Source organism: Tamandua tetradactyla, chromosome 11, assembly GCF_023851605.1.
Source record: "Tamandua tetradactyla isolate mTamTet1 chromosome 11, mTamTet1.pri, whole genome shotgun sequence".
Classification (NCBI taxonomy): Eukaryota; Metazoa; Chordata; class Mammalia; order Pilosa; family Myrmecophagidae; genus Tamandua; species Tamandua tetradactyla.
The window spans coordinates 66,781,712-66,806,470 of record NC_135337.1 but is presented as its reverse complement, the minus strand read 5'-3'; the positions used below and the strand labels follow the sequence as shown (position 1 = coordinate 66,806,470).

The 24,759-nt window shown below is 39.0% G+C and overlaps 1 protein-coding gene across 4 annotated transcripts in view; it reads right to left on the bottom strand.

Annotated features, from left to right (window-relative positions):
* Positions 1 to 24,759, bottom strand: part of PACRG (parkin coregulated) — a 544,801-nt gene that overhangs the window by 184,021 nt on the left and 336,021 nt on the right. For all 4 annotated transcript variants that reach the window (XM_077120797.1, XM_077120798.1, XM_077120799.1 and 1 more), the window contains exon 4: positions 18,852 to 19,001. In XM_077120797.1, coding sequence (XP_076976912.1) covers positions 18,852 to 19,001 — 150 coding nt within the window. The remainder of the gene's footprint in view (positions 1 to 18,851; positions 19,002 to 24,759) is intronic.

Genomic DNA, 24,759 nt, shown 5'->3' with positions numbered 1-24,759 from the left:
GTGTTTGAATTTGGGGGGGGACAAGGAAAGATTACTCCATGTGATTTTTTTTTAAGAAGCTGTATGCTAGAGATATACGTCTTTTTTTTTTCTTTCATACTTTTGGCACTATGAAACACACCACTTAATCCAGCCGACTGGGCTGGATACTGTTCAACATTAAAAAAATAAGCAAGAAGGTAGAAAACCAGTCAAGGTGTTAGCCTGTCTACCGACGTGTCAAGTCAGTGTTCTGCCGAGATGAGATTTAGCTTTCGGACCAAAATGGCTCATCTAAGTTACCTTCTTGGAGGCGAATGGCCTAAGCTGATGACATATGTATGGATGGCTTTGACATCAAACAAACAGTATCGTTTATGTCAAATCTGAAACTTAGTTTATGGGGGACTATCAAAAGCTATTAACTTTCACATTTGAAAGAAAGCAGCGTTCCAATGAATCTAGGATATAGTACAATTTGAAGGGCAAACATGCATGCTAAAAAGTCATCATATTTCAAACAATGCAGGAGGCATTTGGAGAAAATGATATTAAACTGAGAGCAGAAGAAACAAAGAGAAGCAAAGCAGAGCAAATAAACAACATGAGGAAGGAATTGAGATTGAGTCAGTGTATTTGGAATACAATGGAGGAAATGAATACCTTGTTCAAAATAAAAGTACATTTGAGAAAGGCGATAAAGAGGAAGCACGCACATCCGGAAATCCACATGTGGGACGCATGAAGTGAAGAAGGGCCTGTATGTAAGGACAGCATTTGAGTGACGACGCCACGTGGCCCAGTTAGCTGAGTGAAAAGAGTGGAAAAGTTATAGGGGACTAGAGTTTGGTTAAACGTAAGAATGGATTTTATTTTCAGGTAAGTGGTTCAAAATGGCATCAGTTGCAGTGTGATGCTGTGTGCACCACATGACTAAGGAAACTCAGCAGAGAATCAGCTCGCTGAGTGGCTGGTGGAGGGAAGCTGCACAGGTATTCCAGCACAAATGAAGTAAAGCCCTTCTCAGTCTGATATACTGAAGGCACCTGTCGCTTGTCATCTTCTGTCACACTAAATGTTTTCATTCATTTTCACTTTGTGGACTTTATTCTCAGTGCTTCCTTCATTGTATCTATAGTTAAAATTGTTGGCTCTACTTGATCTTCCTTCTGTATGCCTTCAACGTTTTTCCATTTCTCACTGTATTTCTCTCAGATTTTTGAGACATGATAGAGCCCTATGATTTTAGATTTTAATCTATCTACTGAAATTTCTTTTTGCTCCTAATCATATTAATTGTCCATCCCTTTCCCTTGTTTTTCTCTCTTTTTTAAGATAACTGGATATTCAAGCTGACAGCTACCATGCCATCATTTAGACAGAACACCTTTTTTTCTTGATCATTATTAGCAACTCATTGTTCCCAAACTTATAAAAGTGGAACTAGGGAGTATTCCTCTTTCCAAATGGTAATTAATTCACATCGTTCAATGGAGAAGACTTGTAAACTCTTCTTTCTAAACTACATTTCTTGAAATTGCTTTAAGTTATCTCAACTTAAGTCCTGCTGATGACTTCTGTGCGAAAAATAACACTGCCAGCAAAACTATCTTTTCACACAAAGGATAAACTACTGCACACAAAGAACTCTATACTTCAGGTTAAAATTTTTCACTTTTAAAAGCTCTCTATTTTGCATGACCCCAACTAGTGCTTCATCAATTCAGCAAAAGTCTATACACGTTCTATTAACTAGATAAAAGAGTTAATAAATAAGTAATATATACAATTATCAAGTGCCCTTTTGTTGATTAAAGATTCTAACAACTACAGCCATGTAACCCAGAACAATAGTCATGCAAAAAATTGTATACTATTGCATAAATGTTGAATTTGTGATTAATTTTTGTTCAAGATCAATGCCTCATGATATTTTGAAAAATAGATCAAAGTGATAATTAAGATTGAACACTACCTTCTCTTCATTTAATACCAAGAATTAAAAAAGCCTTTGGGACAATCATCAAGTTTAGGAGTGTTATTAGTTTAACAGTGCTGGTTTAAGCACTTGTTTAATATACTGTAATGAGATACATAATTAGATGCAGTTGAAACACCGAATCTTCATGAAATGGAGAAAACTATAGGAGTTAACACTTTTTTCCTGTTTTTCCATTTGAATTACACTACCAGTGCCCTTTTATTAACTGACTGACAGTGTGCAAATTACTTAATCACTCTGCTTTCATTGCCTAATCTGTTGGAATCAGGATACTTTCCTCTTCCTGGGGTTGGGAGGATTAAATAAGGTAATTCATGAAAAGCACTTAACCCAGTAGCTGGCATATAGAAAATAGTAAGCAAATGTTAGCTATTTTTAATAGAGTCAACTAATACCAAAACATTTGGTACAAATTAATAAGTAAATCATTCCATTAAAAATAAAAATTAAAAAAGGCAATATTTACCCTAGAGATATAATTGGTAGAACAATTTCCCCAAATTTGTATTATTAATGAAAGACATGGATTAGACAAGATTTAATCAATTCTAAGACCATATCAACTTTAAGGCAAGGGATTTCTTACTTTCTATACTTCATTTGCATAAATATCATAGACCCATGCCGCAATATGACTTATTCATACATAACCTGTTTAATATAATTCTGAAAAAAAAAAGATCACACTGGCTAAGAACACTTCAAACAGCTTGCTTTCTACAGAATATGCCATTTTTTAAAATGACTCAATGTTGACACATTCACCTGAGTGTGACAGATTATAGATTAGTTTAGTCTATTATGCCCACTTTTTAAGCTTTCCAAACTTGAAGAACTTTTTTCTGAGTACTGGTTGACTATTTTTTGAGACACACAGATCAACCCATCACAGTTTCAAAGAAATAACTAAGTGCTGATATATTAATTGCCTAATTCCAGAGCCAGTTCTATGTAATATGTGACTTTTCACCTAAGGAATTAAACAGTAATTAGAATTTATCCCAATTGCAATCTAAGGGTGTCAGTTCTTCAAATATGCTAGATTGTATCTCACAGGTTTTTATAATGGGAATTCTTGCATCACAAAAGTATTATTAACTGGCATGCTTGGTACATTTCTTTGAAAGAAATGCAAATATGCCTATTAATTATTTATATGCACAGGAATTATTTATTTAGAGAAATTAGCTATATCAACACTAAAATCATTTGTATGCTAAGTGATTATTACCCTGGAAAACTTTTATTTAGAATAAATTATGCTTTCTTTTTAAAATATAGGGAACTAAGAGAAATCTAGTACCGTAATTGATTTCTACTAGAAGCAGGTACAAAATTCTAAGAGAAAGCAGACTGATTTTTTGAAACAGGCTCATAAAAGCAGTTCTACATAATGCACTGAGAAATGTAGTTAAGTGCCATATTTTAGACAGTTTCACAGACAGTACAAGAATACTTTTCCATGAGATATTATCAAAAATAGGAGAACATTGATCCCTGTATAATCCACAATTGTGTTTAACTCAAAATATCGAGTTGGTGAAATAAATGCGAGAGTAATTTTTAATACGTACCAATTGCTATTTTGGAGAATTCAAGTGGGCGGGGTGATATGTGATTAGTTGGGGTAGAGAGAATGCCAATTCCTCACCTATAAGAAGCGATCTTTCATAAAGAATTGTGTTTGGAACTGCACACCTTGTGCAAATTAAAATGATTTTAAAAAGTAAGGTTTAATCTTGCTCCATTTGTTATTTAAATTTGTCCAAATCACTCACGTGGAAGTTACTATTTTATCTCTCCCCATCAAATAATTCTAAAATAGACATCAAAATCACTAGCAACTTAAAAAAAGTTCAAATTTGCCAAACAGTGATAATCTATTGAATTAGGAGAAATTTTAAAAAGAATTATTCAGTGTCGATTATATATACAGTTCAGCATCTACAGTATACTCAGTCTGCAATGCAGACACTGAAATATTTTACATTATAGTTTAACTGTTCTTATAATTCTACATTATTCTACTTCCTTAATTTCATAATAATATATAATCTCATTACTTTGTTCCACTATCATAAAGAGCCTAAGTTCTATTACTTATCTGAACTATAATTTCAAATTCATCATTCTGAAGAGTAGCTCTTTTTGGAATTAAGAAAACAAAAAAATGAATTGTTTGGTGAAGACCTGTAGATCACAACTGTCTTCATAATGCTAATTCATTAGCTACTAGTGTTTTGTAGAGAACATTGCATAGAGATCAGGACATGCTTGTTTTCACATCTATCAATGTACCCCAGATAATTTCTTTGTTTTTGAAAATACAGGTGAATGCTCATGTCGTGCCACTCCTAGTGATCTAATTAAGCTACACATTTGTAGGGACCTATATTAGCTTTATATGGTACTGATTATCTGAAATACAGCTTTGGCTGCCTCTTCTTCCTCTCTCACTTTGGCCCATGACTTGGCACTGACCAGGAAGTCATAAGCAGGGAAAGGAGAGATTCTAATCCTCTCAGAAAACAAAATGAATGCATTTTGTTTCAACCTAACTGAAGTTTGAATTTGGTTTCCCACTGAATGATGTAAGGTGAAGCACTAAAATATTCATGGTCACATTTCCTTGTCTGTGAAGTTGTTTTAAAATTTATTTATTTATTTTTTCTTTATTAGACATTGTGGGTTTACAGAAAGATTATTCCTACAATACAGGCTTCCCATACGCCAACCCACCACCACTGCCTCATGTGGGACCTTTGCTACAGCTGATGACAGCACATTTTACAATTGTAGTATTAGCTAACGTCCATGCTTTAATGTGGGGTTCACTGTCTGTGTATCATGGTTCAGTGGACTTTTTTGTTGTTTAATTTTTATTTTGTTACTATATATACAATTTGATATTTCCAAATTTAATCACATTCAGATATAGTTTTCAGTGCTAACTGCATTCTGTGAACTGTTTCAAACACTTTGTTTAGATGGCGGTCATGAGGATTAGGTTAGGGGACCCATGGAAAAATCACAGGGCATGGCTGGGGTGCTATTCATTCTGTGTTAACTTTTCCCCCATTTTCCAGTTATTTGATGTCTTCCTTTGCAAGTTGGAGTAGACTTAGTCTAAAAGATGTATTTTCACATTTCCTAACCAGGATATGTCTTACAACTGATAGTGTATTTTAGTTTAATGGGCAACATTTTTTTCTTTCTCGGAGCCAAATAAAAATAATAAAATCTCTTCACATTTGATTACATCTTAGATTAGATGAAATATGGCAAACTGTTTTCAAACATATTTTTGGAAATGTACACTAGTGAGTAACTCTTCTAGGAAGGCCTGGCCCTAGGTGATCATACTATTTACATTGATTTAGCTATAATTATAAGAGTACAGTTGGGATAAAAAATATTTTTGAATGTACTTCTTGTCATGATATACCTTCTAGGATAAATAAATAAAAATAAGGTAGGAGCTACCTTAGAGGGTTAGTTAACATCCTATCTTTGATATTTTTAATTAGGTGAACTTGCTACCAGCTTTCTGTTTCCAGGGTTTTTTGCAAGCTGGTATTGATCACTTCTTCACATTAGAAATTGATGACATGAAAACTTTTTTGCTTTATAACGCCTATGAATTTGTGATCAGCAACAGCTGCTCTGATCTAACAGCACTTACTAGGCATTCCAAGGAATCAGTGAAACTCCCATTTAATTCAGTGCACTAAATAAAAGAAATCTGGTGCAGAACTACCTCAGCAGCACAGCAAATGTGCATTTCCAGAAACCTGTTACCCAGGTTCAGGTGTGAGATCGATTTCAGATGTTGGCTTTGGCTCATTTCCTTGCTCTGACTTTGGGCAAGTCATTTGACCCAATTCTCAGCTTCTTGTTATAAGAATTACAATTCTAAAAATACTACTTCCTGTTGTTGGCCAGTGGGAATTTTAGGTAATGTTGAAGAAATTAATCAGGAAATGAAATACAGGGAGGTGTCATAGCCATACCGGGGAGCAGAGATAACCATTGGGTAACAGAGTTTAACTGAGTCCTGCTAGTGATGTCATTTGGTTACCACTGTGTTTTGAAAGACATGCTGCACTTCTTGATTTTTATCCTCCACTTCTGTACAAATCGTGGAATCACAAGATGTGGCACCTTTCAATGTGGAAACGACAATGACGACCTTTAAACTCTGTGCCTTGTTGCACCCATTCAAGGTTTTACACATCCTCGGTCTTCTCTAAATTTATCATGAGAGTGTAGAGTTGGGTTACCTTTGCAAAATGTTTAAGATGAGTGTTTTAACCTCTTGAACATATATTTCAAAGGCCCACTCATGGCCATCTAGCACCAAATTTTGGATGACTTCATCTAAAAGGCACAATTTAAAAGATGTCCCCCAAGATGCCTGACCCTGGTTATTCAATCAAATGCTAATCTAGATATTACTGTGAAGGGACTTTGTAAGTGGGATTAATGTTACTAATCAGCTGACCTTAAAATAGGGAGCTGATCCACGTTAAGTGGGTGGGCCCAGTGTAACCACGTGAGCCCTTAAAAGCAGAACGAAAGGCAGAAGAGATGTGGCAGAGAGGAAGCTGGAGGGATTGGAAACATAAGAAGCACTTGAACTGCCTTTGTGGGCTTTGAAGATGACTGCTCCCCAAGCCAGGGAATGCAAGTGTCCCTGAGCAGATGAGGGCCTCCCCTGCCAGGGATCAAGAACCTCGGAACTACAACTGCTTAGAACAGATTTCTGCCAGCTGCCAGGATGAACCAGGTGATGAAGGTTGTGAATCCATCCCCAGAACTCTCAATAAAGAATGCAGACCAGCTGACACCTTGATTTGGGCTTTGTTAAATTTTAAGCTGAATACCCAGACAAGCCTGCTGGACTTCTGACCTACAGAATTATTAGATAATAAATGGACGTTGTCTAAGCCGCTAAATTTGTGATAGTTTGCTATAATAGCAATAGAAAACAAATACACTATCCAGCCAGCCAGCCAGCCATTCTACAAATATTTATTGAACTCAAGATATGTCAGGAGCTGTTCTTGAGCTGGTGATAAAACAATAAAAGTATATGTCTTCATGGAGTTTGAATTCTAGTAACAATATCTGGATAGTCAAAAAGACTTTAGCTTTTAACTCATTGTTTGATTACATAGGCTGATTATATTAGAACAATATTGTACTAGACCTACTAAACAGCCCTGATGAGGGGAAATGCACCAGACAATGTATTATTCTCCTTGACCATATATGACATGCCTTTGGGTTGACTCTTAAGTGCAGTGGTAGCTGACAGGACTCCAATGCTCTTTGGTGGGGTTTATGAATAGAAAATAATATATCCGAATGGAATCTGTAGCAAAGATCTAGCAAAATTTCATTTTGTCATATAATACTTAGCAAAACAATTTAGCAAAACTTGCCCCTATAAATTCTAGGAGACACCTGGTTAGGAATATTTGAACACAGCCCACATGGGAAAATGGTTCTTCTCAGAATTTTTCCAGAGTTACTCCCTGCTGTACATCTCCAAAAATATGTACCTTAAAGTGAGAGCAAGAAGGCCCATTTCCCATGACAAATAACAGATGGATCTGTAGGGATGTAGGGAAAGAGGCACACGCTGTTGGTGTGTACAAGCCTGTCACTGCACTCTTTATCCTGACACCACTGTAGTCTAACATCCTAGCACAGAAATTCTTTTAGAAATTTTAGTTGATCATCACACAAAAATAAAATACCATACTGCCTCTCTTTAAATACCTTTATTCTATGTTCACAGACTATGAAACTTTGGCAGAACAACATATTTTTCATTGCTTCCAGACAGACCTACATATAAGCCATTTATTAGGCAGTAATTTACTATATTTGTAACCGAACACAGACAAACACATATAATATTCAAGGATTCTGAAATAACTACAAACTCCCCCCTCAAGATTATTTATATATATAAACAGGTATTGATCTTGTCTAAAGATCAAAACAAAGCTTAAAACAGTGGGAGAATTACTAGGCAATAATCTTGTTATTTTGGTCCAATTACATTCTTGTTTTTAAAATTATAATATTGTATCATTTTTTAGTTTTGTTTTTTTTTTAGTTTACTGCAAAATAACTTCAAGGCTCAAGAAATGTAAGTTTAAAATAAAATGTAGGCATTACCAGCCTATGCACTTCCCAAACAAACAAACGAAAAACCAACCAAACAAAGAAACTCAACAAATGGTGCTGCAATAAGGGGATACTCAAAGGAAAAAGAATGAAATGTGACCCCCGCCATACAGCATATATAAAAAAAGTAGGCATTATGGGGGGATAGGGGATAGCAGATTGCACAGGCACACACAATGTATGTTTAAAAGTCACTGAATGAGGAGTGATTTTTTTTCATTGTATGGCCATTTCAAAATGAATATAAATAGACTTCCAAAAAGCTCACATTAAAGTACTGTATTTACAAGAAAAAAAGTAAATTGATCTTAGAAGATTCCAAACTGAACTTTGTCACAATACCACCGCCACCATTAGTTTTTCTTTATTACTTGGAACATTGATTCAAGACATTCATGAGAATATGATAGAGACGGCAGACACCAAAGAAGAATATTTGCCATTTTTCTGAGGAAATATATCCACTGTATTTCTCCACTCCACCTGCAGTGATGGTTAAGTTTATGCAGAGCAATATACATTCCATTCTGCAATGTGAAAAACACAGATTTAAGGAAGACAATAAAAGTGGAAAGCTGATTTTGTAGTAAGTGTAAAATTCCTCCTACAAAAGTTTTACGTTTGGCTAAAGTAAAGCAAAGTTCCAGTGCCGGTGGGTGCAAGTGGGAGCCCCCCACCCCCACCCCATCCTGCTGACGGTGGGGCTAGGTGAGTGGGAGACCAGCCCTGCACGCAGCCTCGCCGGGGATGCCGGGGATGCCCCGGAACCCGGGCCCCAACTTCGGGGCAGCACCCACCCCGGACAGAACAAGGTTTCAAGGAGAGCCAGCCCATGACAGAGCACGGGAGGAGGCTCCTTTAGCAGGACGGGGCTGGCTGGGCTGGGTGCCAGCCCCAGTGGGTCCTCGGGTCTAGGGGAGCCGCCTGCAACGCGTTCCTGCAGCCTGGCCCGCCACGTCCCGCTGGGATTCGGGTGTGAGAATCAAACCGGCTGGTGAGGCCGGCGCAGGGGTGGGGTCGCTGCCATCTGGCGCCGCCGGGGAGGGCGGAGAAGCCAGAAGAGAAGGCAGAGGGAGCAGGAGCTGGGGAGGCAGCAATAAACGACCTGAACAGAGACGCCTCCCGTGCCCGGCAGGCCCTCGGGCGAGCCCACACGGGGCTGTGGAAGAGCCAACCAGGCTTCCTTCGCGGGTGGGAGTCAGTCCTCAACGCCCACCAGGTCCAGGGGTGCCGGCCGGTTAGGAAAGCATCAGTTCAGTAAGAGCCTTCCCTTACCCACTGCCCCGATATACACAGTGGGTTAGAAACTGGGTGGCCAAGCTTGGGTGGGAGTGGGAGAGGATGGCAACAGATAAGACAGGGAAACCGATGACGCCAACCCCCGTTCCTGCAGCGAGTTCCAACCTGGCACACACCCAAACCAGGGGAGGGAAGGGAAGGGCAAGACATTTGGGGTTAAATCCAGTTTGGCATTTTTGATCAACTATTCATGTAGAGATTCTAAGCACTGATTTGCAGTAGTGTGGGTGGGGGGCTTAAGGTGCCCAGAGAACATTTTTCTAGAGTGAGTAGAAATATCAGGGGTCCTGTTATCTTTTTTATCCAGTGACAGGGCAAGGCTTCCACCACTGGATACAGTTTATTTATTTTTCCCCCTACTCCCTCTTTAAATTTGTCTTTTAATTATGCTGTGAATAGTGACTATTCAGCATAAAAATTACACTTGGTGACATTCTTATTTTCTCTACAACGTCCACATAGAGACTTTTAAAAAGCCATTTGTTGCACTCATGGAAGATTTGCATATAAAGGAAAATGGGAATGAGACCTTAATTATCAGTGAATATGCTCAAATTCCACAAACTGAAAATTAAAGATGGTCCAGAACAATGATATTTTTGGTGATTTGAAAAGTACAGATTATGAACTGACTGAATAAAGAAGCCTCCTTAAATTAAAACTTTAGTAATAGCTACTTGCTTTCTTGCCCAGATTATGTAAAACTTTCTGTTGCATAAATGGAAAAGAATGCTGTTTTCTCATAGGCAAATATCTGCAGGCTTGCTCATTTGAGGCCCATCTTGAGCTTTTAAATACATTAAAGCAAATCATACAGATTTCTCTGCATATCTTAAAGGTCTGAACTGAGCGGGTGGAAAGATCCTACCCCTACTAGAAATGTACAGGTTTCCTGCCAGCAGTATGGAGACCACGGCCAAGGACTGGGAACCAGACGGAAGAAAATAGCTTGGTCTGTAGACCCTCAGAAAAGGAGGGAGGGGTGGCAAAGTGCATATTTCAAACACGGCTTTGTAAACAGGTTGAGCAAATAGTAAGTTGTTCCAACTTTGTCCCTGCCCTCTATATCCTCTCAGTCTCGTAGAGGAGACAGACACCAAAAAAGAAACAATTCTCCATACAATGTGATAGGTGTCTAGGAAATACACATGAGTGTGAGGGTATTCAGGGGCATTTACTGAGAAGAGGTGATACGTGAGTTTGGCTGTGGGGAGAAACATAGGTGCGTCCCACTGAAAGGGCCAGGACTGCGTAGCAGGGGGAGCATCAGGGCCAAGAGACAGGGATGTTAGCACATATGGCCCAGTCCCACACACCAATTCCAGTCCCACTGGGCCTTTATTTCCAAACAACGGTTGCTCTTCTACTTACATTTCAGAAATGGTTAGTGGAATTCACCTGTGTAAGCGATTCTAGATACACCAAGCTTGGCCTCAGTAGGGCACCATTCAGAGGTGCCCAGGTTGTGAATATGTCTGTGATGAGGGATCTTCTTGACAGCTTGATTCCTCCAGGTAAAATCACCTGGGGTGGTCAAATGAGGATGACATAGGTAGCCTATGCAGGTGTGCCTAGGACACCAGATGAAGCTTAGGTACTAAGATTTTGAAAGACCCTTCCAGAAAACTAGAAAAATTTCTGAAAGCCATTTGAAAACAGAAGGCAGATTCTATCTCAAGGTTGGAACTTTAGTGGTCCACCAGGGCAGGCAATTCTTGGTAAACATCCCAGGTGAGCTTTTTTTTTTTTTTTTTTAATTACATGAGCAGGTACCGGGAATCGAACCCAGGTACTCTGGCATGGCAGGCAAGCATTCTTGCCTGCTGAGCCACCATGGCCTGCCCACCAGGTGGGCTTTTTGATTACATAACTACTTCAGACTTCTTCTGAAATGATGCTGGGGTCCAAAGAAGGTAAAACTGTCTTCTGGGGGAAGGGAGAGTTAGGAAACCAAAGCTTGTCTATTTTGGAACATTTCTGTAATTAGGAATATCTGGCATGTGAAAATAAACTTTTGTATTGTATTCCTCACCCCTGGTATATAGAAAAGAGATTGATTCTTAAATATTTATTTTGCATATAATCACCTTACTAAATTATTATACTAATTCTAGTAGATTTCACTTCATTTTCTTGGAAGGACCACACAAAACCACATATATATATGTTTCTCCCACAACCCTGTGAGACAGATAATAGAGAAATGTAACATTTACTGAATACATACTAATCTGCAAAGCAATTTCACTCACATCTCACCATCCCCCTCATTCTCTCGCAGTTGGCACACCTGTAAATGGTTTCTTATGGTTCCTTAAGAATAAGCTACCTTCAATCTTCCCAACAACGTGTGTTTTTTTTTTTTAAATTAAGGAAACTGAGGCACATAGTAGTTATGCCTGAGTCTGGGGTCCAACCCAGGTCATTTGACTCCTGAACCTTCCCCATTCAATACTACACCCTGCCGAACCATCCTCTGTCCCATTTCCTTTTACACATATTGTTCCACCTGTCCAAAATGTCTTTTCCTGCCTTTCCACCAGGTGAACTACTTAGTCTACCCCCCCATTAAGGCATGTAGTGGCCTGACACTCGAGCCCAGGTAGTTTGTGCAGGTGATGGGCGCAGACAGTACCATCCTCCCCCCTGGTCAGGTCTGCTGGGGCCTACCAGAAGGCCCGTGTCGGGGGCATTCCCAGAGCAACACTGGGACCTCTAGAAAGGCATTTGTGCACCTCTCTCTGGTGAGTTTGCATCATCACTGAAGGGAAAAGGCAATTCACTGCCACCTCCCCTACTCAAAACTTATCTAGATCCTTTCCCTTTCTTAGCTAAACAAACCCTTTTGGTTGAAAGAGAAAGAATAGAATTTTTTGTTGCTAAAAAGGGCTTTACAGAGGGAGCCCATTTTCATTAGTAGAAGCATGTGGAGAGAGTGCAAGAAGGAACACAAAGCCTCTGCTTTCATTTATCAGAACACTTTTTTTCTTTCTTTTTTTTTTTTTTTTTTTAAAAAAGATCTCAATATACCCCAGGAAAGAGGCATGCAGCCTTCAGAACTGGGTTCTTATTTCCTTGGTGTGGCAGCCTGAATTATGTACTCCAGTTGAGACATGTCCTTGGCCTTAGCCTGCATACTTGTGGGTGTGAACCCATTGAGAATAAGTCCTCTTAAGGATGTTATTTTAGTTAAGCTGTGGTTCAACTGAGTGAGGTTGGTTCATAAACTGGACTGCTGGGGTCCTTTATAAGCAGAAGAAATTCAGACATAGAAAAAAAAAGCCACAGGATGGAGCAGGAGCCAGAAGTTCATGGCATCAGAAGAGAAAGGACAGGACATTGCCATGTGATGGGAAAGTCAAGGAACCCAAGGGTTGCCAGCCAGCTAGAAGTGGCTGGCCCTGGAAGGATGCCAGCCTGCAGGACGCTGAAACTGTGGGCCAAAAAATTCCTGTTGTTTAAGCCAAAACTGGTTTGCGGTATTTGTGATTGCAGCCTTACAAAACCAAAATACTTGGTCGTCACTTTATAAAGTGATTTGTTTCTAATTACAGACAGACAACTCTGAGAATAAGGAGGTCCACAGGAAAGAGCAGATGTAGAGCAATTTTCAGCATGCTACCTGCTTCCACTCCCCTACAACATGGGTTTTTCCACAGGTGATTGTGGGTTGACAATGAATGTGAATGAAGCTGTCTGAGTGAAGAGAAAGTTTCTTGTAATTCACTTAAGTATTTATAGATTTCATAACAGCTAAGAGGTCTTTGTGGGATGACAATCTGTGAGGTGCAGTCAATGAGGGTAGAGAAGCTTGCCCTATCCCAAGACCATCTTTTCTTCTGGATCTTCTTTCTTAGGTCATTGCAAAACTATCCATTTCTGTAGAAATATGGGTCCTGCTGTCCCCTTCCCCCGACATTTACGACACTCTGGAGCTCTGTGTGTAAAGAATGATTGGAAGAAGTAGGAATATTAAGGGATTGAGAGGGAAGGAGAATTTTCTATAATCTCCTAAGGGCCTGTTATTTAGAAAAGGGATTAGACATTATTTTGTGTTAGTTTAGACAAGAGATGAGCCAAACAGAAAGAAAAGTCACAGATTTCAATTCAGTAGGGGAAGTGCCTTTCTCTTTGGCAATAGAACAGGTGACATCATGAAGCAGTGAAGCTACTTAGGACAAGCCGAGATAAACAAGTAGTGGTCTCAGACTAGTTAGTGAATTAATTTCACTCAAACACTTACTAAGCACATAATCCTACCAGCTGTGTCACACTCAGCCCAGCGAAAGAGTATATTACAAATATTTTGCCAATGGGGAACTGACAAATATTTCATCTTTTAGTATATCGGAGGGATATTCAGGCCAACGAGCCCCCAAATACATCTTCCATCTTTTCTATATAAAGGATTATATACATGTGATAATTTCAATTTTAACTTTCAGGAATTGTGGTGTGGTTCTAATAATAATTTCTGAAATAAACTTATGATAATCTAATGCCTTCAAATCGAATAAATTGATGACTGATAAATTTCTGAGATGTAAATCATGGATTCAAAATTTTTCAAAATTCCATGGGGAATAAACTTTAATTCTAAAACTAAAATTAAAGTTCTGTGAAGAGAAATAACTTTTACATAAGCCAATTAGGAAACAGAAAATTGAAGTTTTTTTCTTTTCATTTTTGGTAAAATATGAGTTCTCAAAAGGTCATCAACCTTTTAGAGGACCATTAAAACAGGTCCCATTAGGACTCAGAAATATCTAAGAGAATTTGATTGCAGTTGATCAAGATTGCATAGGTTTGCATGAGAAGTTGTTTAAGAGACTATGAGTATAAAACAGTTATTTCTATTTTTTAGAAGCCACTTAAATTTCAGGGTCAAAGACTTCTTAATATTGCACATTTAATGCATTCTCATTACCTACCTGTTTTAATGTGTCTGAATTTGAATTAAAATTTCTGATCTCTTTTCATGGGCTTTTATTAGGTTATAGTGGTATTCAGCTTAGATAAATCTAAGACTATTTGATTCCTACAAGTATGGAAGCAAATTATTATTGCATTTTCCTTTACATGAATTTACAATATACAGCAGGAACCTGAAGTCTCAGAACTCTCGCCAAAGGTAAATGCTATTTCAGGACTAGAAACAAAAGAACCAAAATAAGAATTGCCTCCAGAAAACAGAGTTATTTGATAAATATTAATCTGCTGGTAAAGTCCCATATTTTCGCTATAAATGTTTTAATGCCATTTATTGGCTCATGTTTCTCAAATGCAATACACCGTGTCATTAATTTTATAGTTTCATCTCTGAAAGCTATAAATTGAACATTCTTATTGTCTTAATTTTCTGTAACCTTTAATAACATTCATGAAAGAATACAGGAAAGAAGAAATTGCTATTGGCTGAATGACAAAGGTACTCCAGAATATTTATAGAAGCGCTGGTCTTTTCCTTTCACCCGAAAGCACTGTAGAGAGACGGCGCATTTTAAATGTACAAAATTTGTTGTTTAAAATTAAGGAAAATAAAAGCGCAGATGATCAGATACCAGTTTGTATCTTTCAAAGAGGGCTCAACCCGGGTGGCCAGGTTCATCTTTCTAAAATGTGAAGCTCTGAAAATTATCAGTCGTGTATGTGCACTTAAATGTTATGCCAGAAAAGGATGCATCTGGAAACCAATTGTCCTTGAACTCATACCACTGTCCCAAACCTCGTGGGTGACGAGCGCTGGCAGTTGGCCATCAGCTCCGGGGCAGTCCCTCTGTACCTGGCTCACAGGTGGTGCGAGGGCCAAAGGGCATGAGCTACCCCATGAGGACAGGGTGATGGGTCATACACAATACCTTGCGATTGTCTGTTAGTGTTGTAGTATAATTTATAAGACCATTTTAACAATAAATGAATATAATCTTGTACCCTAATCATGGCGATCTTATTGAATACCCAGGGAAGGCGGGCATTGCATGAAGGGGCAATTTACACATTTTTCTCTGATCATCATGACCATCCTACAAAAGGGCATTATTAGAAGTATTTTATATAGATGATAACAATTACGTTCAGAGAAGTTAAATGATTTCCCTAAAATCCCATAATCGGTTGAGTGGCAAAGCCAGGATTTTAATCCAGGTCTCTTCTCATCCTAAGATGCATGCTACTTTTTATGCCACATTGCAACTACACTTAGACTGACCTGTTTTTGCATGTATTTTACTCACAATTCTGTGAAGTAAAATTATTCAAAGTAAAAATACAAAGCCACTCTTCCTGTTGGACCAAAAACAATTTTGTGGAACAGGTGGTAAGGTTTGCTACCTATAAAAGTGGAAGTAGGGACTAATAGCAACAGTGGATGTTCCCTGCCCCACTTTAATTCACTGGTTCCTTGAAAAAAAAATGCACACCTGAGTCTCATCACCATAGGTAATTGCTAAAATGTCTCTCCGGGGCCCCAACTACTCAGTCCTCACTGTTCGTCTCAGAGAACGTCCACTTTACATAACATAATGCTTAAAATGGGACAAACGTGGTGGGGGCAGTGCCGGAAGGCAGGCAGTAAAATAATTTAAAGCTTGAGCTTAGGGCCACTATATTTGAAAGACTATCTTCTCATTCTTTCTATCTGCCATTTATATCTGGTCTTTTATTCTGAAAAAGGATATGGTGGGATTTGAAAGATGCATACTTGAATCTGAATTTAACAACACATTGATTTACATGAAAGAAAATAGGGAAAAGAAGAAATACAAAATGTGAAATTGTTCTCAAGTCTATTGAAATTGTGTATAGATTTTGTTTTCTAATGCCAAATGTTGTAAATCTCCAACATAATTTTAATTGCAAATATATGTATCTGCTATTGAAGACATCTATTTAAGTAAAATAAGTATATATGGTTCTGTGAATAGGGATAAAATCTCTATCATTCTAAAATAGAATTTATTAAAATGCTATCAAAGCTAAATTATTTTTATAGTGAAAATAGTAATTGGAAATCCCATGATATGCTCCTTTTGGTGGAAGTCAGTCTACATTAACCACTTTGAAAAACAAGTTTAAGTTTTTATAGCTAGAATGCCATAATTTTTTAATATGACCCTCTGGAAGTACAACAAACTGCATTTCGACACTGAACTGACAGGTTTCTAAGATAAGTAGAAAATGAGGCTGAAGCTAATATATTTTTTCTCCCTAAAATGTCAGAAAGATATTAAGCAGAAAAAAATAGTTTGAATGTACAATTCCTGGTGCGTGCATTTAGAAGTAGTCCAAAAAGAATTAGTGAGGGACCAATTGAGGGCTATAGTATAAACTCCAAGGTTCCCCCATCGATAAAATCTAAATAGGGATCTATCCCCAAAGCCAACCGCTTAAAGTAAATCAACATTTTTGATAACTGATAAGAGGCAAAGAAAAAAATATGAGGAAGATGTAGAAACCAATTATGATTTGCTTTAGTCTGGAGCTCCCGCTAGATTGAGCTGCCTTTGTGCCAGGTGAACTCATTCTCCGTGACAGGTGTCCTTGAGGATGTGGGAGGTTCTAATGGTCTTTTGATCATCGGCTTTTCCCTTTTTTTCGACATGGATATGAAATGATGCTTAGATTTAAGTTCCCAATTCGACTAGGGGGCTGCAAAGGCAATGGTGCTGGGGTAGCGACCTGCTACTAGATGCTCTCGCAAGGGATGGGGAAGCGTTTTAGCACTCATCTTCCCTGCCAAGCAAGCACAGAAATAAATGCCTATCTAGGAGAAAAGGTACAGAGGCAACGTTTATGACCGACGCTGGAGGAGGCACCACACAGAGTTCTGGAGGTAGCTGTATTCTGAGTCTTCCGTTGCTTCAACATCTCCATCTCTGTCTGTATCATCTATAGCTCTCTTTCTCTCTCTTCAAGTTAGCTAGAATCTAAATAGAATGGATGACCCTAGGGGTTCTGGTATGAACCTTAATTCTAACAATGAGCAACACATGGAATCATTCTAGAATTCCATGGATATTTAATACTTCTTTAGAATAAAATATGAATTATGGATGAAAAAGACTTAAACGAGTATTTTTCAGAAAGTAGGTTTGCTATTACCGAGACTTTCAATTTGGACAATAGAAGACTCAGTTCCTAAAACTCAGTTTTTGTACTCCCCAAAGACTGCCTAGCCTGTCTGTACGTCCACATTAGCTCTGAAGCCTTTCAGATACTTTGGAACAGATATAAACTCACACCACTACACGCATCTCTAAGCTACCACATCCCCAGTTGAAATCATGTTTTATTAAACATGCAAACTATTAAGCAATTAAGTAGGCTCTGCCATTGAAGAAGAGCAAAGGATGTTCTGAGAATTTCGTGATTTTCTGAACAGTCTATGCCTGATGAAGCAGAACTTTAATAGTGATTTTGGAATAATGTAAAAAACAGTGACTCCAAACAAAGCAGTTTTTTTTTTTCTTTTTCTTTTTTTGTGTGGTGGAAGCTGCCAAACACTTAGCTTCTCGGTTTGATTTTTTTCTTGAATTGTACAAATAGCAGATCATGTTGAAAATTTTCATGCAGCATTCCACTAAATTACTAGCTTACTTACATAACTGTCAGGAATTAACGTCAAATGTTGACATACCCCATGCATGTGGGAAGTGTGGAGTTTCAAAGTCAGCAATATAAAAGAAAATTAGATTCATACCATTTTGAGAGGCATAGAAGGAAAATCATACCTTTGCTCAGGTAAACAGATTTACCTGAACTCATCAGTATTTTTCAAAGATTACGAAATTATATTTAAAAAAACTCACAAATGGGTTGGCATACATTTATTTTTAACCAGTACTCACCATCAAATAAGTAACTTGCAAGTGATCTGTTTCTCTATTTTTCTAGCAATGAGAGAGCATATATTAAAACCCTCTAAACCACCTGTCCCAGGTTTTAATAATATTGCTTTAAGAAACTCATTACTAATCCAATTAATAAAAACTGCCAGTGAAATTTTAACAGGCAGTATCTACAGGTAAAATTATTACCAAGGAAAAGAACAAATTCAAAACCCACGAATGTATTCAAAAGACTATTTTTTAAAAAAAACCTTCACAATTTAATTATTGCAAGATGATAGAACTGCTTCAGTGCTTCTGTACCGCCTGAGTAAGCTGTGCACGCGAGGAGTAATAAATGAAATTGTTAATTTTACTGTTTCCCTAGGGAGTAGCGGGAGACGGGGTGGGAGCTAGGCCATTTAGATCTCCAGGTGGGTCTTGGTTTATATGCAATAATAAATCCTGTGCGTTGCTAATTAACTCTACCGCAAGCCACGCCCCTTTTTGAGCGCTTACCGGCCGTTCCGACTCCCAGGAAAACTCACCGTTCACGTTCTTAAAGATGTTGAGGATGGGGAGGATCTGACGGTAATAGGGCACCAGAGCTTCTCCCACCATCTCGGCCGACACCACCAGGTGCTGGAGGACCTTGAGCGTGACGCAGATGACCTGGCGATTTCGAAGGTTCAGAGCATCTGAGCGGTGGGAAGTGGACAAGACAGAGTAACAGGCGTTAGTGTCTGCGGTGGGAAGGAGAAGGCATCTGGCGGCTGCAGGGCATTAAACTGTTTTCGCTGGGGGCTTGCCAACCGGCCCTTGTGATGACAGCTTTCACTGAAGGAGGCATGGGAGCCCTGATGTTTACACGGAATCTTGTATGAGTGTTATTTGTTCTCCCAACTTTCATTCAGTCAACTCTCCATGCAATTCTTGAGGCCACTGCAATGAAACCAATGTTCACCTGGGATGGGGGGCTGGGCACGGCATAAGTGTAAGGAACCTACAGGCTTGTTGCAAGACACTGAAAATATTCTTGGTAGGAATATATTTAAAGTGGCAGGGTTTAGACTCTCAAGAAAGGATGGAAGGAAAGCAAAATGTTTAAAGTTCAGAACTGTAGAAGGAACAAACAGTAATGAAATATCAAAGACCAACGGAATGACAAACAGTGTTAAAGAACAATGCTGAAGGCACAGCAATGAGCTGTACTGATGATACAACAAACGAAGCAGAAAATTCCCCGATGCACCCCACCTGTGTCAAGGCCGGACCGTCACTGCTCTGACAGGGAGCGCAGTGCGCCAGCAGTCAGGACTCGTGTGTGGGACCCTGGCCAGGTCACTGAACTTCTCTTGGCTGCAGTTCCTCAATCATGGGAGCCTGTCACTTACTTTCTAGGATGACCATAAGTTCCAAGATTTAAATAAAAGAGTTATATAAAGCATCTAGTATAGAAGACAGGAAGGGAGGATTAATAAAATATGATGCCCCAGACCATTCTAAGACCAAGTCAAAGGTCTTATTTGTAAGATGTTCTACCTTTTAATGAAAAAGGTTGACAATGACCATAAATGATGTGCCACTTACACAGGGACAGAAGGAACAAGGCTATCAGAGGGACTGACTTGTAAGACAGTCATGACTTATTTCTTGAACTCCAGCTCACGTTTCCAACAAGCCTGGATCTTTCTAATTAAGTTTGTTCCAAAGTTAACTTGTCCCCCATAAATTTTATTTTTTCTCCTCTATTCTCCATGTTTAGTAATCATACAATTAGGTTCCCAGTTACGCAGGGTCAAAACCTGTTTCCAATCCCTCTCATATTGCAAAGTCATCTGGTTCTGCTTCTTTTGGATTCCCTGATTCTTGTGTCCTCTCCATTGCATTGTCACTCCTGGTTCTTGATCTCCATCCTCTGTGCCATCGTGGAACTGGAGACCTTTCCACTGGGGCCTCAGTGCTCTCCTAACGACCTCCTTTCTGCCTTGCCTCCCCTCCTGTCTTTTCACACTGCGGCTGAACGAACCTTCTAGAGGATGCCAGTGGTCTCGCCAGCTACTAAAAGAGCTCAAAGCTGCCCCATTTCCGACAGAATAAAACTACAAACTGGCTGAGCCCAGTACACATTCAAGTGAAAATTGCCAGCTGAAAATCCAAGAAGATGAGGCATCATTTAGTGGTTTCACAGCCATTCCCTCTGGAATCACTAAGAAATTCTTTAGCAACAAAACAGGGGTTGTAGCATGAAAACCCCTCAGAGCAGCCTCACGTCCTCTGTCCAGACTGCGTTCTTTGGGTGGAAAGTGAACACAAGCGTAACCAACAGAGGTAGCTCAGTCTCAACCCAGAGAACCAACCTAAATACAACGACAGGATTTGATAGCACGCTGGATCATTATTGCAGTTTTTAGGCAAATGAGCCATAAGCTGTCTTCTGAAAAAACCACAAATGCTACCATTTAGTCTAAACATGGTAGCAACGAAACACACGAGTGCAAGGCTCCCAGGTGCCACGGGAGGGTGGAAAGGGAGAAGGGCTCGCAGGGGGCAGCTGTGCAGGCAGGAGGGGCCCTTTTCCTGGTCTTAGCCAAAGCTGGACATCATTTTTGTCTTTTTGGGAGGTCATGGGTTTACAAAGTCCTTCTTACTGACCAAGCTCAGTTTAAGAATGAGAACCGTGAGCCTGCAGAAACACTGTTCCGAGGATTATGGGCAGTGGGTGTTCGTCCAAAAAGGCTATCTAAGAAGACCGTCATGTTTAGGTTTCAGAATTGCACATGTCTGTGTGGCGGTTTGTAATGCTAACAGCTAGCATGGATTGGGCACAGAAATTAAACTGAGTAATCTACATATATTTGTTTACTTAATTTGTCAAATAATTCTTCAGAACATGTGTCAGTCACTGTTTTAAGACCTGGGACATACAAACATCGACGAGAAAAATATGGCACCTACCCCCATGGGACTTATAATGCTGAACGAATGTTATGATCATGCTGGATATTCCTAAGAAGGGTAGGATATTTGAGAGACAAATCACAGGGGCACCTAACCTAGTCTACAGATTAAGGAAGGTTCCTGGATTCAGAGACAACCCCCCCAAAATGGACAGATGATTGTTCAGTTAAGACTATTCCAGGAGAGGAATGGTGTTGGGGACTGGCTCCTCTAGGAAAGAGGGGTTCTCCTTTTTCTGTAGATTGTAAGAAAGAAATTCTATTTGGGGACTTGGGAGCAAAGCCTTAGATAGTAAAAAAATATGGTTCTAACTGTCTTTACCACTGTGTGGATGCCTTTCTTGGGGCCGTTTGGTAGGGGTGTGTGTTTGCAGTTTAGTTTTGTACAGTAAAATAACTGCATAATTGAGTACATATAGTTCTTATTCCATTTTACACGTTTTGTCTTCTTTCAAGAAGGACTTCCTGTTGACACTATAAAGTCACAGGTAGGAGAATCTGTGGGAGGTATTCGGAAAGATAGCCAACTGAATGTAAGCAGAGCCTAAATCATGAGTGCAAAAAAGATTTTGGTACTTGGAGTGACCACCAAATGCTCCTGCTTTGAGGGCATGCTAGAGATTTCAATAAGAATCTAGAATATTCACATCTACTAGGAATGCTGGAAAATAGGTTCTCATAGGGAATATATGGAATAAGGAGTAAACCTTTGTTTTTATGAATAATAAACTGGTATAGCCAGTTGATCATATGTGGATAAATTAATATCTCTCTTAACCATGGATGGTGAGAACAGCTATGAGGAAACAATTACTTCATCCTACTGTAACTCCAAATTGAATTAACATGGTGGTGGTAAATATTATTGGACTGATACCGACCTACCAGGAAAATGTCTGAACTATGACTCTTAATGGCATCAGAAGTATAAGTTCTCCTAAATGACCAGTTAATGGGGCTCAAACCTCTTCTATGAAATAAAGTAAGGGTAAGCACTATGAAGGACCTGGAACTTCACACAAAAGGGGCATTTTCAGACTGCCCTTTTCCACTTCAGTTCCTCTGTTTTTCTTCCTCATTCTCAGGGAATTAAGACATACCTTTAAGTTAGAAGCTTTTTTTGTTCTTTCCTTCTCAATGGAATTAAAGAGAATAGAAGGGTTTTTTTTCTTTTGAAACAAAGTTCTTTTTCTTTGAAAAAAATATGTTAGATTTAAAGAGAATATGATTCTATAGCTTGAAAGAGGAAAAATGTGTTTATTCTCGTGTTGATGGGACTGAAAGCTTTTGTCAAGACATAAGTGAGGGCTTTGAAGTCAAGATTTAAGGCTTTGAAAAGGATCTAACACAAGGCGTCTGCTGACATTATAGATCAACCAATGCAACCTTTCTATTCAGAAAATGGGATTTCTATTAGATTGCTTATTGCCTTCAAGTATAATCAACAAGATAGAACTTCCAGATATGTAGAAAATGCTGAAGAATAAGGAAAAAATAATTTAACATCAAAGTGGTAAAACTTATTCAACTTAGATGGTTATAAATTACATGTATGATTTTCTTAGGCACAAACTCTATTATTGCTATGATTTTTGCAAGTGAAAACATTTTCTACTATTAGATATGATTCACTACTGAGGCACCCAAAGAAAAAAAAAACCCTGAAACATTTCCACTTTTTCTTCTTCTTAAACTAGAAATGTCAAACAAATGCAAAAGTAAACAATAAATTCTAGAAAATATATGCTACATATATTGCAAATATTAATATTCTCAAGGTACAAATAGCTTTAATAAGCCAATAATGATGGAGTTCCCCACTTATAAGATGGACAAAAGATATCAACAGACAGTACACAAATTATAAATACAATTAAACAATTAATATTCTAATGTTCAAAATCATTGGTATCAAATAGAAAAACATTACTTGATATTTTTGAATTTCATATTAACAAAAAGTTTTGGTAATATAGAGTATGGAAACAGGCTTGCAAAAAGAGGGCTCTCATAGATTCCATATTATAAACCATTACAACATTTCTTTAGGTCAGTTTAGCAAAATGCCTAGAAGTTATACCACTTGACCCAGCAATTTCACTTCTGGACTTGAGTTTAAGGAAGTAATTGCAGTTGCATACAAAGCATTATAAGAAAGAATACTAAAAAAACATTATTTTTAATTAGAAACAATCCAAACGCTCCCAAATGTTAGATTGCCTAAATAGTATATAATAAGTCCAAACAATGAAAAAATATAAAATCATTAAAGTTTAACAGAAGAAAGCTTAAGGAAATAGGATAATGTTTATGAGATAAAGGTGAGAAAAGAAGTAGGTTATAAAGAATATTTGTGCTGTGATCTTATTTCATAGAATAAAATATTAACAGAGAAAATACTTGGAATTTTTATACTCAGATGCTTTAGTAGATAGCAGAGGCTTTCTATCTGTTCCTTAGGGATATGTCTACAAAAGATATTTTTCCTTAAAAAAAGAGCCTACTATTGCTACATTGCATTTTTACTTAACAAATCACTGTGTTATTTCTTTTTTGTTACTACATATTATTCTACATGATTGTAGCTTTATCAGTTTTCAAATACCAAAGTTCAAGCCCAGAGAATAATAATAAATATCATTATTCTTTCTTGATATTTGCTTGATTTTCTCAACCACTTATTTTCTGAGACATGTTTTGAAGTCATTTAGAGCACGCTTGTTGGAGGGTCGTGGGAAGACGGCGCAGTTGGAAGCTCCAGCAATCAGTCCCTCCACCAGCACAGCTATTCAAGGGGCAGGAAGTGTCTGACTCATCTATTTGGAAACCCTGCAGCCTACAGGTGGCGCGTGGGAGGGACAGGCTAGTGAATTACGGTAATCCCAGTAGGTTGTTCTCCCCTGGGCGGGTGCTGACGCCTACCCCCTCTCAGCCGGTCCCCATGTGGCTCTGGCCCGTAACATAGCTTGCTGGCCCCTGAAAGGGACATAAAGATCCACTACCCCAAGATCAGGGGAGGGCGTGGGCTGCTTGCTGAACGTGGCCTTTGACTGGGGACCTGGGGCTGCTGGGCCCAGCTCTGAAGGCAGCCTTTCCTCCCACCCGCCCCAGACGAGGGTGGCGGAGGACGTTAAAGCTGCTAAGCTTCCCGGAGCTGCCCAGGGCAGCTGAAGGGCAGCATATGCTGGGCAGGGCCAGAAAGCGCAGCCTTGGGGAGCTACTGAGCCAGCCACAATTCCTTTGAGGGCTCCTGGCCTTTGCTCAGGCTGGGAGAGACTGATCTGTGAGAGTCCTCTCTGGTGTGCCCACCCTGGCCTCCCAGAATTTTCCCTCCAGGCAAAAGCACCATGAGATAACGAAAGCAGTATGAGAACCAAGTGAGGCAGATGGCCTGGGGCAAAGGCCTAGCTGCTTTAAGTCCAGCAGTGGAACATCCAGAGAAGGAAGGAGAGGGGCATCCAAACGCCTGTAGGCACAGGAACTGCTGAGCCACCAG